The sequence below is a fragment of the Ovis aries genome, chromosome 7 (assembly GCF_016772045.2).
Source record: "Ovis aries strain OAR_USU_Benz2616 breed Rambouillet chromosome 7, ARS-UI_Ramb_v3.0, whole genome shotgun sequence".
Classification (NCBI taxonomy): domain Eukaryota; kingdom Metazoa; phylum Chordata; class Mammalia; order Artiodactyla; family Bovidae; genus Ovis; species Ovis aries.
In genome coordinates this window covers 24,599,678-24,615,455 of record NC_056060.1, presented here as the reverse complement: position 1 = coordinate 24,615,455, position 15,778 = coordinate 24,599,678, and the positions used below count along the sequence as shown (strand labels likewise).

Genomic DNA, 15,778 nt, shown 5'->3' with positions numbered 1-15,778 from the left:
CACAATATTGTAAATCAATTATCCTCCAATTAAAAATTAAAAAAAAAATTTTAATGAAGCTCCCTACATGCATGCTAAGTCACTTCAGTCCTGCCCAACTTTTTGTGACCCTATGGACTGTAGCCCACCAGGCTCCTCTGTCCATGGGATTTCCCATCAAGAATACTGGGCTGGGCTGCCATGCCTTCCTCTCGGGGATTGAACCCATGTTTCTTACAGTCTCCTGCACTGGCAGGAAAGTTCTTTACCATGAGCACCACCTGCTGAAACTCCCGGTGCAGACACAATAAACGTCACAGAATTACCCACAAGGCTCTGTGTGTCTGTTGTGCCCTTCTTTACTGCGCTTACATTCTGCTCTAGAAGCGTATCCCCTCCTTCATGTCTGAGATTTGTGGGAAATAGAGAGAGATGAGAGTACAGTGGCTCACTCACATTTGGGTCAGGAAGGGGCACAGGCTCTAGAATCTGGAAATGTAGACTGACAGAAAAGGGGACAGACAATGACAGCCCCTACTCTCCCTCCATCACAGAGCTGCACTCAGGAATCAGTGAGGAACGGGAAGGGAAAACTCTTCGCACATTGTGGTCAGGAGCAGCATTCAAGTGATTGCTTGAGAACTCTTCAAATCTTTTGCAGGACTTCACTCAGAATAGAACGGAGGTGGCTTGTCATCAAATTTGTACGTCTGTCCTTGAGTCTGGTGCTCCTGACTTCCTTTTTATCAGCTACTTTTCCAGGCCTAGATATATAACAATTTCCATTCCTTCCACCCTCCATATGGTCATTCATTCTTGTTCTTGGTAATCCTACACAGAGCAGCTGCACGTAAGCATCTACTCCAGAGAAATCACTGAAGGATTTACTCCTCCGGGTGGATCTGTTGACTCAAGCTATTGCATGGAGATCCTGGGTTTGGAAATTTTCAGGGCTCAAAAGAAACCACTGACTTCAGCTTAAAAAAGAGTGGCATGATATGATCTCATTCTTCCAACAGCCTTGGAGTAATAGAAGGAGGGCTTGGGATACTGCAAGGCTGGAGTCATACTGGCCATGAGGCAATGAACCTTTCTTGTCTCAGCAGACTGCATGTCTCTTCCCAGACATGAACACAGCATCTCCAACGGTCAACTCAGCTGCCGCATCACTCTCTGCCTTGTGTCATCATCCCTCTCCCATCACTCATTCTTGATGACAAGAAGCCATCCAAAGTAACCTTCTAGGTTATTGCATCTGTATCCCAGGTCAGAAAAAAGCAATCTTTATCACCACAATGATGGCTTTTCCCAGAATCAGAACCAGAGAGGTGTATAGGAGATGATAAATGACCATTCTCATTTAGTGTAGACACTTAGGCCAGGTGTCTTAACAGACTTGTTAAAATCTTGTGGCTAGGGCCAGATCTATTCTTTGAGTGTGAGGATTCAAGCTTCCTCATTGCTGAAGATGTTTAGGCAGGCATACTAGCTCCATAGGTATCCACTCACTTGGAATATGTAAGTGGAAAGGCATGAACCTGACTCATTTCCTGATCCAGGGCTGCTCCCCAGCCCACACCCAAATAAAGGCAACCACAGGCCAGGCCAGCTGTTAAGAAGTTCGTGGTGAGAGGAGGCCTTCAGAGATCTGAAGCCCAGTGGAGGGAAGCTGTGTCCCACTGAGCTGGCATTGCAACAGGAGGACTCATTGACAAGGTGAGGCCTACAGTGGAACATGGGTGAGGAGAGAAGACAGAGAAGGTATGGGTTCTGATCAGAAAAGAGTACCCTCAGGTGAGTGACAAGGTGGACAAAGGAGGGACTAAATGTGGAGGGATGAGGACACACGGGGGAGAGAGGAGAGAGATGCTAGGGGCTGGGGGCACAAAATGAGGCTATGGAGGAGATGGGGATAGAGTCATGGATGGGATGAAATGCAGAGAAATAAGTAGGGACACAGGGACTCTGGGACACAGAAGGATCGATGTGAGGGAGAAGAGATGGAGCAAGGAATGGGAGGCATGAGGGGCAGAATGAATCCAAAGAGGACAAGGTTACAGGGTGAAAGGGACAGAGCCCTAGGTTTAGGGAGTGTGGTCATAGCAGTTGTGGGCAGACAGAGAGGAGAGGAGGGAAAACACACATGAGGAGGGAGGAAGGAAACAGGGGCAGGAAGATGCTGATCAGTTAGAAAAGCAGGTGTTCAAGGTAAGACTTGAATGTCTATTCATGAAGCCACATCAGTACTGGCTGATCCCAGGCCCAGCTGAGAAAGTGAAGGGAAGTGCACACTTGTCCCCTTCACAGAATGCTTGGAAATTAACCCCTGAAATCCCCTTAAATTCAGAGTTAGCCCAGGAAGGTTAGAACTACTTTATCACACCACTGGGCTCCAGGCCCCAAGGAACCCTTAGAGAGGCTATGGCCAGGCCCATACTCTCCACACTCTCCTCTCAGGTAGGGCACTTGCCCCTCTCCCAGCTTATGCAGTTTTCCTGGCACCTCTTCTGGAGTGGGGCTCTGGGTTCTGGGTTCTCTGAAGCCAACTCCATGGAGACAGAGGTCACTGTGAATGGAGGTAATTTGAGAGTTCCCTAGGAGTCAAACAGCCCAAGCCCATCAAGCCTGTCACAAAGCTTTGCATTTATCAACCTTTACTGAGCAGCCCTTTCCCAGGGAAACATTGTTCAGTCTTCTCCTAATTTCCACCTCCTGCTGACACCCCAACACTTTACCTCTCAAGACAAATCAACTGCAAAAAGGTAAAAAGCTTTCAAGGCTGTGCAGGTCCCTGTTGATGATCCCCACTTTACAGGACTTCCCATGTCTCTTCATGTCCATCCCACCATCATACACCCAGCAGCACAAACTGAGAAACAAAGGGGTTCCCAGAATTCCCTGGTGGACCAGTAGTTAGGACTCTGTCCTTTCACTGCCAAGAGTCAAGGTTCCATTCTTGGTCAGGGAACTAAGATCCAACAAGACACGAGGTGCACTCAAAAGATAAAAGGGGAGGGGGGGTTCCAACACCTGAGCACAGGCTGCCCTTTCCCAGAGGGTGGCTCTGACTCCCCTGTGACCTGCCAGGTGCAGTCCATAGTCTGGACTTGGGTGCACACAGGGCTGGGCCCCCATCTCCCGCTTCCACCTCCCAGCCTCTCCACATTATCAGTGTTTCCTCAGCCCAAGGTCACACACATCCTCCATATGTCCTTTCCCACTCCAGTTCCCAGTCCTGGTCTTCTTAAAATGAGGTCAGACATTGCCCAGGGTATCTGAGAAAAGAAAGATGGGTGTCTGCTGTTCCTGATTGAAGAAGACCTCATTACCTAACCAGCCTGGGTTGTTCAGTGGTCTCTGGGCTTTAGCTACTTTAGGAGGCCCAACCCCTACCACCACCGACCCTTCTTCCCCCTAGAGCAAGCCCCAGTGGCCCCACCCTCACGTCAGGGATAGCCACTTGTGCCAGCTCTTCTGGTGGCTTATCACAGGGACATTAATTGTGACCAGAATGCCTGTGTGAAAGAAAACAGCTGGTAAGAGAGGAGGGCAGGGCCCCTGAGGGATCTAGGGACGTCAAATCTGCACTATCCCCCGGAGCCAGATACCTGTCTTCTGAGAAGAGCTAAGCAAGTAAATCATGAAGTATGATTGAGACCCAAGTGCTGAGAATTCTCCCCAACAGGTGCAACCTCTAGAGTCATAATATAAACCAGACCTCGAGAAGAACTCCAGGAGAAGTGAGGGTGGAGTCATTATGAAGCAACAAGAAGAAAGGGGTGGAGTGTGGGGAAATCAGGGAAGGGTCCAGAGCAAAGATTTCCTTGGAGAGAGTTTTAAGCATAAATAGGGTCCCTCACCCTCCAATTAGGGGTAGAGGATAGGCAATTCAGAGAGAAAAAAAGGCCAGAGACATTACACACGTATGGCAGAGCACTGCATGTTTAGAAAATTTCAAGTTTCTCTGTGGCACCGGGAATAACACAGAAATAAAAAGTAGGCCTTGGTAGATGTCTCTTGAATATCATGCAAAACATTTCTATTTATTAAAAAAAATACATAGACAGTTACCTTGAACTCAAGGATGGACAAGACACAAGCAATGGAAAGAACCTTCCCGCTGGCATCCCATAATACACCTGAGGAGAATGAGGGTCAGTGTGGACCCAAGGTCAGACATTTGTGTCTTGGTGCAGAAGCAAAAGCCAGTGTCAGATCCCCAACTCCCCAGGGCAGAGTTCTCACTGCACAGTGTTGCCTGGTGTGCCATGAATGGGGAAATGACCCTGGGGATGGACCCTCCCCCCCCAAAGGGCTTCAATTTCTCATTGTGAAACCATCCCCTTCTTCCTCTAGCCTTGGATTTCCCCCTTCTACCTCTTTCTGCTGTGCCCTGTGGTGGGAGAAGGCTTTGCTGCTCACCCCACCTGTTGAGTTAGGGGGCCTGGGAACTCATACTGGGGTAACATCAGGGGCACTTATATCAGAGCAGCTGGAGTGAGGAGCAGGGAGACAGGGTGAGGAGACAGGGCAACCTGTTTAGGAGGAAGGCTGATAGTCCAAACAGTACCCCTCCCTCTCTTTAAAAGGCATCCCATGCTGGTTCTATCAAGGAAGCAAGGTCTTGAAAAAAGTAACTTGCTTAGAAATTTCTTGAGTCACCCATCTTCCATCTTCTGCTTTCTTCCTGGTGTTAATCACCAGAACAGTTCCAACCAGTCCAACACTGCTTTTATCTCCACAGGTGGGGATATAGTCAAGAGACAAGCCACATGGGTGGGGAAGTCAAGGCAGGCATCTATGATGGACAGAGTCAGCCTTATGGAGTTTAGGAGACAACTCTCACAACTACTTAAGTGGAGTCTTTTAAGGAGTCACTAGGTTAAGCCTCTTGACCTACTGGCTGATCTGCTTTGAGCTTTGCATTTAACGGTCTCAATGCCTTCCCTCATTGCAATCTGATCTGGCTTGTGTTCTTGCTTCCTGAATATTAATTTCATTCTCCAGAAAGGCTAATCCTTAATCCCCCTCTGCTTTCTTGGTTCTGTTGCAACCTCAACTTTTGTCAATGTGTGTAAATTTATGTATACACAGTTCTTCGACGTGTTCACTCCAAGAGTCTGGTAATAGCAACATCCCAAGAGTGACAAGCATGATTAGCTTTTAGGCAGAACTTAGCTTTTATTTAAATACCATGTACTATCCTTAAAAGAGCCTTGGAGAAATGGCTCTCCGAAGAAATGGCTGCCCTCAGGGCTGGGACAGGGAGCACAGAAGAGGAGACTAGAATATCTTTAACCAGAAAGCAAGAAAATACCCAAACAATGATGGGAACATCAAAAGGACACAGAAGTCAGTGTAAGGGGCTCCCAATGGCCAAATCTGTGACAATTTGAGCAGCAAGATAATAATGAAAATAACAGATTATATAAACAACTAAAAAAGTGAGAAACCATGAGGCTACACTGATACAATAAACAAATGAATAAGTTGATAGTTTGATAAAGAACAGGATATCGGCATAGTTTCAAAATAAAGTGAGTCTCCTACATAAGAAGGAGTTCTATTCTGAGAGCATGTTTGTAAGTCCTCTTTTTCATTAGTCCAGAAAAGTTAGCTGAGAAAGGCAACTGACACAACCTGCTGTGTAGTACTGTGCTATGACAGGTTTATAATACTTTTCACACAAATTAATATAAAACTAAAGAAATTTTAATCTTACAGCACAGTACCTTGAAAATTAGAGTAGTACAGTACAACAGCTGGCATACAGGGGCTGGCATCGAGTGAACAGACGAGAAGAGTCACTAACTAGAGAAGGGAGAGGAGGCGGGAGTGGTTCAGCTGAAGGATCATCAGCAATAGGAGATGGAGGGCAGGCCGCAGTTTCATTCATACTTGGCATTGATGGCACACGGTCTGGTTCCTTGCTGGATTCAATTCTACCTGTTGTTCAGCCATCAGTTGTGTCCGACTCTTTGCGACCCCATGGACTGCAGCATGCCAGGCTTCCCTGTCCATCACCACCTCCTGGAGCTTGCTCAAACTCATGTCCATTGAGTTGATGATGCCATCCAACCATCTCGTCCTCTGTCATCCCCTTCTCCTCCTGCCTTCAATCTTTCCCAGCATCAGGGTCTTTTCTAATGAGTTAGCTTTTCACATCAGGTAGCCGAAGTATTGGAGCTTCAATTCTACCTACCCTCTTGTAAAAATGATCCAGTGATGTCTGGGTAGGAGCCCTTCTCCTCTCATTTTAAATGACACAGTAGCACTGGATTGCATTCTGAACAGTTTCTGCAAGCTTTGTGTGTCTTTCTACATTCTGGTCCTGTGGCTCAAAACCAAACAATGCCTCCTCAAGTAAAGAAAATCCCCTTGCCATTTCTCGTGTCGTGAATCTCATCAGTTCTTCAGTTACTTCTTCCTCTTGTATCTCTTTGTCCTTTCTCTGGGCCTCCAATCCCATCAGGTCTTCATTAGTAACCTCCTTGTGTTGCACAGCAAGGAGTTCGGTGAAATTATCCTCTTGCAGATCTAAGTCCAGCTTCTCACTGAGAGTCACTAAGTCACTGAAGACCTCTTTGGACTCTTCATTCACCTTCTCAAACCCACGAATTGTGAACAAACTGTGGGCAAAGGTGCTTCCAAACCCCATTCTCAGTAACATTGGAACCTAATGCCAAGCAAAGTCAAAATTTTTTATGGCCTTGTAGATATTATAGTCCTTCCAAAATTGGCACAAGGTTGTTCATGATTTGCCACTTGCCTTTACTGCTTGATGAAAAATATGACATAAATAATATTTCCAGAAAGTCAGTATATCTCCCTAGTCTTTAGGTTGGATGAGCAATGTAGTATTCAGAGGCAGATGCACTACTTTGATGTTGAGATGAAAGTCAGCCATGAATAGGGGGTGTCTTGGAGCACTGCTGAGCAGCAAATGAATGTTGAGTGGGATATCCTTCTCCAAGCAATACTTCTCTACCTCTAGGATAAAGTGATGGAAAAAACAGTCCTGGAAAATGGTTTCCATAACCCAGGTTTTAGGGTTAGTTTCACATACAACAGGAAGATTACCCTTGGCTATATTCTTAAGGGCTCTTGGGTTCTCTGAATGGTAAACTAAGAAAGATTCAGCTTCATATCCCTGGGAGCATTGCCACCAAACAACAGAGCTAGCCTATCGTTTGCTGTTTTATACCCTGGCATCAAACTTCTCCTCCTGACTGATACAACTTCATCTGGCATCCTCTCCCAGTACAGTCCCAGCTGTGTGGTTTGTAATGGTTGAAAACTTTCCAAAAATCAATTTTTCAGTTTATATTTAAAAAGTGATGCACAGTTAATTAAAATAGGTGCTCCTCTCAAACAGGGTGTTTGCTCAGAAGAGGAAATTGAGTGTTTGGACGCCTTGTTGGATGCCAGTAGAGGCCCTACATCCTGCTACTTCTCTTTGGTTCTGTTAAAAACCAAAATTCAACTGAGTAAATTTGAAGATTTTATTGGTTTTGTTGAATCATTGATGAAAGGGGCAGCATCTCATCTAGTATATAAGAGAGGTGCTCTGAGGAGCCTGCAGTGGAAGGGTTTTATAGGCAGAAACTGGACGAAGCAAAAGTTATTAGTAAAAAAAGAGAAAGGATTCTTTCCGTCAAGGTTCCCCTGCTGTTTGATTTCAGAGTTTCCTCATAAGAAGAACTGACTTGCATAATACCCGCCTCACGTAGTTTTAGTGAAGGTTAAATATATGAGCTTTTCATAGAATGCAAGGTAACACTGATTATTGTAATTATTATGATCATGTCAAGTGCATTTGTTTTACTGGTAGGTAGCATGTCTTTAGCTAATGCCTAAAATACAGGGAAACTGAAAATGTAGAGGTGGGTGGACAACAAGAGAAGGTTGGTAATTTTTAACAAGATAGCAGTGCCCTAGATCCAATACCAGTGAAGGTGGTTGCTGGGGGTCTGCGAGACAGCTGGCCTCCTGCTGCTACCTGTTATGGTCTTTACAGACCAGGACCTGGGGACCGAAGTCGACGAAGAGGGACGCGGGGGACCCAAGTCTCGAGTGAAACAAGGGTGCTTCATTTGTAACAGCATATACTTATATATTTCCATACAAGGAAGCTTTAAATAGCAAAAATAAAGTTGAGCAAAAACAAAACCAGATGAATAACAATCGTCACAGAACCAGAAGACAATCCATATTCTGAGTAATAGGGACATGACTGAATAGTTTACAGTAAAGTAAAAGGTCACTGAAGGGAATCCACGCATGCGCTGTCCCATGACCTCAGTCCTGAGAACTGTGTGCAGCTCTGCTCGTTCCTGTTTCCCAGGAACTGATAAGGAACAGAAGGCCCTTGAGAAACAGCACACAAAGGGAGGAAACAACATAGAGGATGCCTTAAAGTTGAACGTCCCCTGACACTACCTGATATTTGAAACCATAGGATCTGAAAGTGATCCTGGTACCCTTGGGTCCACATTTTTTGCAGGCAACATAGCCATTTTGTGAGTGGATACAAGTCAGTGTTGCATTGATGGTGGAGTTAGACAATTTTACAACAAAATATCAGGTGCTCACAGTTAGTCGTTTGTGGACAGGTAAAGAAGAAAGGAAACAGAAGCCCAGGATAAGGGTATTTCTGAAGGTTAATGCTGGGAGGTTGAGGTCAGGTGCAGGGTGCTAACAGCTGTTGCATAACCTTCTCTGGAAGTGCTGTCCTGGTTCTATAAAACCTACTTAGAACCTGTTCATGAGACCAAATTCTGTGAGTAAACAGAAAGTACAGTGGAGCAGCATCCTCCTGGGGGACCCCATCTTCTCTGCAGGCTTTTGCAAGGCAGTTCTTGGAGCTGGCCCAAGAAACAACATCTTTGGGATCCAGATCATTGCATGGGAATAATAAAACCTCAATCCTGTCTTGGGCAGGAATAACAATACAGGGATGTCAGAAAAAGCCAACTTGGGGACAAAAGGCCACATTTATCAAGTTTTGCCTCCTAGAACAAATCTCTAGTCCATTCAAGTGAGTTAATATTTGACCCAGTTGGGCCCAAGGAAGAGGGGAATGACTCTCCATGTTTTGTCCAAGAGTAGTGTCCTTGGTTTGTGTGTCTCTGACAAGACTGAGGATTTTCAGATCTAGTCTCTCCACCCTGTCCATCTGATCACTGTATGATCAGAACCGGGAGGGGCCTCCAGGTTCACTCAGGTGGAATCCGTCTCCAGGAACAAACAGTTGGAACCCCTCTGCAGTTGGAAGGAAACTTCTAGATTTTTATAAGATTCTTCCATCTGGGTAATCTATTGTTTTATATATGTTTGTTTGTTTATATGCTATTTCTAGATGTCCATCCATCTCAATGAACCTATTTCCCCACCCTTTTAAAGCCTCTGGGACCAAGCTCATGAATTCAGAAGAAAATGAATTAGGTTCCAAAGTCTAAAATGAAAACAGATTTCTTTAGGGGATATTCTATATGCAAGGACACTACTCTTGGACTAAAAGCAAACTAGTGCAGCTGGGAGCAAGCGGAGGTTTAGGAGAGATTCCTAAATTGTGATAAAATCCCCAAAGAAGGTGAGACAGGTGCTGAAGGGCATCTGGAAGACCCCACCCCACCCCAGACACAGACAGTGTATGTGGCTTAACAAGGAAAAACAGAAGTATATTTTTAACTGTTTCTTTCTTTCCTTTTTAATATTTATTATTTATTTGGCTGCACTGGGTCTTAGCATGGGAGATCATCCATCCTTGTTTTTAGCTACAGCATGGCAGATCTTTTTTTTTTTTTTAGTTGCCGCATGCAGGATCGTTAGCTGTAGCATGAGGGATCTACTTCCCTGACCAGGGATGGAACCCAGCCCCTGCATTGGGAGCTTGGAGTCTTAGCCACTGGACCATCAGGGAAGTCCTAGCACTGTTTTCTTAGAACGTGCATGCGTGCGTGCTCAGTCTTATCTCCTTCCCTGCTATTTACTTTCCTTTAGAAAGTTTTGGGGGAATTCCGTTTCAGTCCAAGTGTTTAGGAGTTTTTGCTTTTCACCCCAAGGATGTGGGTTCATTCCTTTGTCAGGGAACTAAGATCCCACAAATCATACAGTGCCAACAAAAAACAAGGGAGAGAAAAGTTCTTGGATGCTCTTTGAAAACAAAGTAAGTGGAACACATCCAAAGTTCAAAGGAAGATACACTGGCTGTAGTTACTCATAATCCTATGTCAAGGTAATTTTTCGGTGCATAAACTTTGATGAATCTGTTGAGTACAAAATATTGCCTGTGGGGAGAGGAAGAGAATGTTAATTTTTATAAAGACCAAGGGATTGGTTTGAGACACAGGATAAAGTTAGTCTAAAGAACATTTGGAACAAATTCCACTGACAATTAAGTGCTTGGGTCTAGAAGGACCTGACGATTATGTGCTTGGGTCTAGAAGGATCTGTCTAAATGAGTCTGACAATCCTTGACCAAATGTGAGGCCCTGCACTTTTGGCCTATGCAGATTCTGTACCATAAATATTCTGTCCTTGTTTGTTTTCTTCCCACAAATATTCTGTACCACAAATATTCTGTCTCTTGTTTGTTTTTTCCCAATTCCATTTTACCTTCCTTTTTGGGAAATTTAGAATTGCAAACATGAGTGTGGAAGGTGTGAGTCGGGGAGCAGATGTTAAATAGGTGGCCATGGTGCATGTTTGCTAGGGTTTGGTTTCTGGATGTTTCAGGGAGTCATGATTAGAACACATGCATGCTAAGTCGCTTCAGTCGTGTCAGACTCTTTGCAACCCCATGGACTGTAGCCCCTCCGGCTTCTCTGCCCATGGGATTCTCCAGGCAAGAATACTGAAATGGGTTGCCTTGCCCTCCTCCAGGGGATCTTCCCAACCCAGGAATCTAACCTCAGTCTTCTGAGGCTACTACATTGCAGGCAGATTCTTTACCACTGAGCTACTGGGGGAGCCCCTAAGATTGCAATGCCGCTAAGTTGCTTCAGTCGTGTCCGACTCTGTTTGACCCCAGAAATGGCAGCCCACCAGGCTCCCCCGTCCCTGGGATTCTCCAGGCAAGAACACTGAAATTGGTTGCCATTTCCTTCTCCAATGCGTGAAAGTGAAAACTGAAAGTGAAGTCGCTCAGTGGTGTCTGATTCTTCGTGACCCCATGGACTGCAGCCCACCAGGCTCCTCCATCCGTGGGATTTTCCAGGCAAGAGTACTGGAGTGGGGTGCCATTCCCTTCTCCGATAAGCCTGAGCAAAAGTTTGCTGAATTGTTACAGGATGAATGTGCAAATTTTGTATGTCAGAAATAAAGATGTACTTTCCCAGACTGTAACATGAGGACCTTCAACCTCCCAACAAACAAGTGCCTTTTTAGGGAGCCAACCCTGAGGTAGGGTCAGCACCTTAACTAGAGGTGAAGAGGGCTGGGCTTACACACTGCACCTTAAAGGATGATGCACACCAGTGAGACTGGGCTCAGATCACCCTGACATCTCTTTCTTTCAGCTGGTGCCTGTGACACCAACTAAATCTATACAAACTTGTCTTTACAATTCCATGCTCACTGGACTTTTGCTAGTGAAACTAGAATGGCTCCCTTATGCTTAATGAGAGCCATGGAATTTCAAACTTTCATAGCAAGCAACTCTCATTTCATAGATAAGTTTATACCTGGAGAGGAAAATGACATCAGTCATTAAAACATCTATTACTGAGGGTCTGCTGTGAGGCAGGCAGTATGATTCAAGGTGAATAATATATGTCTAAAGCATAAAGTGTTTAGACAGAGACTGTTGCTGAGCCTGCCAGCTCACACCCCTTTCTGTGATCAGCGATATCCCCTGTACAATACTGACTCCTACAAGGACCCATCGTTTCCTCTAAGTGAGGGAGACAACATTTCGCTGCCACCTAATGACTCTTTTGGGTACAACCAGCTCAGGTTCTACTAGAGTTTTGAACTCTGGGATTCCAGCCTCTGTTCACAGTGTGACCATTAAGGATACTTCCACCCTTGACAGTCTGCCATTCTACAACTGCTTTTGATGTTAAAAGGCAATATTTTATCCATTGCAGAGCAAGAGACTTAACTGATTACAATTCGAGAAAAGTATCTTCCCAAAAATTAGAAAGAAAATACACACCCAGGAGACTGCAACACCCTGTAAATGTAAAGAGCTTGGTGCGTGGGGAGCAGGCAGCCCAGCGGCTGTGGTGGAGCAGTGGCCCTATAGGACGGCTTATCATTCGTTCAGGTGTGACTCTCCCAGTCGTCTGCCACTTTCTTGCTAACCTCCCCAAATTATTTTTGCTGATTCTATTACAAATGATACTGTTATGTGCTTAATGGAAAACTTCTCAGGGACTATTTCAATATTGAGGAATGACCAAATAATTTCTAGTGTATAGTCTGGTAATTTTTTGGCAATATACCAAGTTTGTCTATAGCATGATAAACAGATAAAGATCAATGCCAGATGCTGATTAGAAAGGGAGGTCATTTCACTCAGCCTGTCACGTGGCTTCCCATGTAAACTGCAGAACCCCAAATGCTCTTATATTTCTAGAGTCACAATTGTACTCCCAGGACTGTTTAGCATCATGACAGGCTTAGTGCTACAACCGGTGGCCTCTTTAAGAGCTACGAAAGTATTTAATACGAAAATAAGTTTACTGACTTACACATAAGAAAAGCACAATATAAAAATTAATAATTTAATGTCCATGACACTATATCATTTATCTTTCAATTTAGGATTCATAAAGATTATAGTATATCTAAGGATAAATTTAAGGTCAAACTTTCATCCCATTATAAGAATTTTGCTGCATGTGTGATTGCCAAGAAATCAAGAAAATGTGAAAGTGAAAATCGCGCAGTCATGTCCAACTCTTTGAGACCCCATAAACTGTAGCCCACCAATATCCTCTGTCCATGGAATTCTCCAAGCGAGAATACCAGAATGGGTTGCCATTTCCTTCTCCAGGGGATCTTCCCAACCCAGGGATCAAGCCCGGGTCTCCTACGTTGCAGGCAGACGCTTTACTAACTGAGCCACCAGGGAAGCCTACTTCTTGGGGAATTGGGTCTGCTTACTTTCACCTCAGGGTGAAACTGCTCTCGCTTCTCTTCTCACAGTCAACTGATGGGTTGACTTGTTCGGGGATGCTGTCTTCACCAGTCCTCTCTGATAGCCCTTCCCTGGGCTCAAGGTTCCCTGAAAGTCCTTCTTCTTAGCTCTCAGAGTACACCTTACTGTCTCTTCGCAGTGAATTGGTGCTCTCATCCTTTCCCCATGGGTGCTACATCCTGGATTAGCGAGGCACTGGATGTGTCTTTAATGGTCTTGGTGTTCTGGGACCCAGCACAGTGCCTGGTACCCAACAGCGGCTTATGTAGTGCTTGGTATTAAATTAGTTAATAAATGAATTAAGGAATGTGAGTGGATTTTGAATTGCAACAACTGATGGAAAGGTAAATTCTCAGTGATCCTCCGGGATAAGAAACAGTGGCTGTACTTGGAAGTTGTATTCAGGAAATATTTTTATAGATGTTCCAAAGGAATCAGTTGAGAAGACATACAAGACTACTGAGGAAAGGAAAAGGAAAAAATATATCTAGTGACAGAGGACACCTGATTCATGACACCCTGCCAGAGAGAAAAATCCTTGTCCTTTCAGCCTAATTTGGCAATTCTGTTCTGTGCCCCTATTACATCTCCTTTTGCCCTTGGCAGGAGCCTTTGTTGGAAGAGATGGTGATGGTCCTGAGCCCCCTGTTTTTGCTCTTCATGCTGGGAATGAGTCTGACCCCACTGACTCTGGCTAAGGATGACCGCAGATACAAACACTTCCTGACCCAGCACTATGATCGCAGTCCAAAGGGCCGGGATAACAAATACTGTGAAATGATGATGGAGAAACGACACCTGACCAAACCTTGCAAAGACATCAACACCTTTGTTCATGGCAACAAGAATGACATCAAGGACATCTGTAAAGATAAGAATGGAAAACCTTACAGAGGCAATCTCAGAATAAGCAAGTCTCCCTTCCAGGTTACCATTTGCAAGCATAAAGGAGGGTCCACCCGGCCTCCATGCCATTACAAAGCCACCAAAGACTACAGAGTCATCGTTACCGGCTGTGAAAAGGGCTTGCCTGTCCACTTTGATGAGTCCTTTGTCCCTCCACGCAAGTAGTCCAGAGCTGGCTCTGCCTTCCTTCATAGCATTTCCCCCTTACATTGCAGCAACATTCATTGCTAGGAATCCAGAAAATGAGCTGCTGACCTTTTCTTTTCTGCTTTAGAATATACTTCATTAATAAAAATGTCTCTGAGTCTTCTCACTGATTCTTGGTCTATTGACCTTTCTCCATTTCCCCTGTTCAATTGAAAGGGTTGGATGGGAAAGCAATGCCTGTCTTCTTGTCAGTCAGTTCCTGATCAGGCATTCAAGGAGTGGACTTTACTTTTCTGTGAAGGTAAAAATGTTAAATTCATCTTACAGAGATTGTTGGGAAAATTCCAAGGCTTAAGGCCCCTAAACAGAATTTTTAGGAGAAGCAAATTGTTTTTGCTGTCACCTAATAATTATTTTCACAAATGTTAAGCCTTAGGAAGAAGATTTTAGTACTAAATATCAACAGATTAATTACACTTTCTTTCCCTCTTTCTCTCTCTCACACACACACACAAACACACCCACCCACACATTACTTGGTAATCCTGCATAAATAACAAAACCCATCCAGGGTAGCCACCTCTTACCTTAAGTAGAAAATAATTTGATATTGTTTTGACCAAGATATTCTCATGATTATTTTATATAAAGATAAAAGACTGATTACTACATTATTTTATCTTTAATATTTTATTAACTGTTATCTAGCAACTCTGAGGTCTTGGGAAGGTCATACAAAGATTTCAAGCTTTTCCCTTGTTCTTCAACTTGATATGTTTCCAAATAAATACAAGCTTGAGTTAACAGACAGTCTCTGTAAAATATGCTAATTAATCCATGAGTTCAATGTTATCTAATTTCATCAACAGATGCCTGGATATCTTACTTAGAAAATAGTTAATAAACTACAATTATGCATTGCTGCTGCTGCTGCTGCTAAGTCACTTCAGTTGTGTCAGAATCTGTGCGACCCCATAGACAGCAGCCCACTGGGCTCCTCCGTCCCTGGGATTCTCCAGGCAAGAACACTGGAGTGGGTTGCCATTTCCTTCTCCAATGCATGAAAGTGAAAAGTGAAAGTGAAGTCGCTCAGTCGTGTCCGACTCCTAACAACCCCATGGACTGCAGCCCACCAGGCTCCTCCGCCCATGGCAAGAGAGCTGGAGTGGGGTGCCATTGCCTTCTCCGTATGCATCGCTAGTTCTGCGATTTTATGAATAACTATCATGGTCACAGTATTCCCCATGGTGGCCTCCCCTGCTGCCTACATCCCCTGAAATGGACCAAAAGCCCTGGTTCCTCAATACTTGGGTTATAATCCTGTGTCTTGGTGCCACACAGAGCCCAGCCTCACTGCAAGTATTCAATTTGTGGAGGAAGGGATGGAAGAGTAGGTTACTGGTTCATCTATTTCAAAAGCGAAAACATTGTCATTTCTTTTCCAAAGAAGGAAGAAGAATTTTCCAAACCTCTTTATTGGAAAATTTGTCTTACTATAAAAATCAAAAAATCCTTAGGAAGCAAGATATTAACAATGTTTGATAGACTATCTGAAATATTTTTTTTTCTGGTTCTCCAATCAGTGGTGAAAGTGAAGTCACT

The 15,778-nt window shown here is 44.4% G+C and overlaps 1 protein-coding gene across 2 annotated transcripts; it reads left to right on the top strand.

Annotated features, from left to right (window-relative positions):
* Nucleotides 1–1,593: 1,593 nt before the first annotated feature.
* Nucleotides 1,594–14,346, top strand: LOC101113335 (angiogenin-1-like). 2 transcript variants are annotated; one of them, XM_004010382.5, is made up of 2 exons: nt 1,594–1,695; nt 13,730–14,346. In XM_004010382.5, the coding sequence occupies exon 2, from the start codon at nt 13,748–13,750 to the stop codon at nt 14,192–14,194; it is 447 nt and encodes a 148-aa protein (XP_004010431.1). In that variant the 5' UTR covers nt 1,594–1,695; nt 13,730–13,747; the 3' UTR covers nt 14,195–14,346. The 2 variants fall into 2 exon arrangements, with proteins under 2 accessions (XP_004010431.1, XP_004010432.1); XM_004010383.5 differs by having other exon boundaries at nt 1,594–1,773.
* The last annotated feature ends 1,432 nt before the right edge of the window (nt 14,347–15,778 follow it).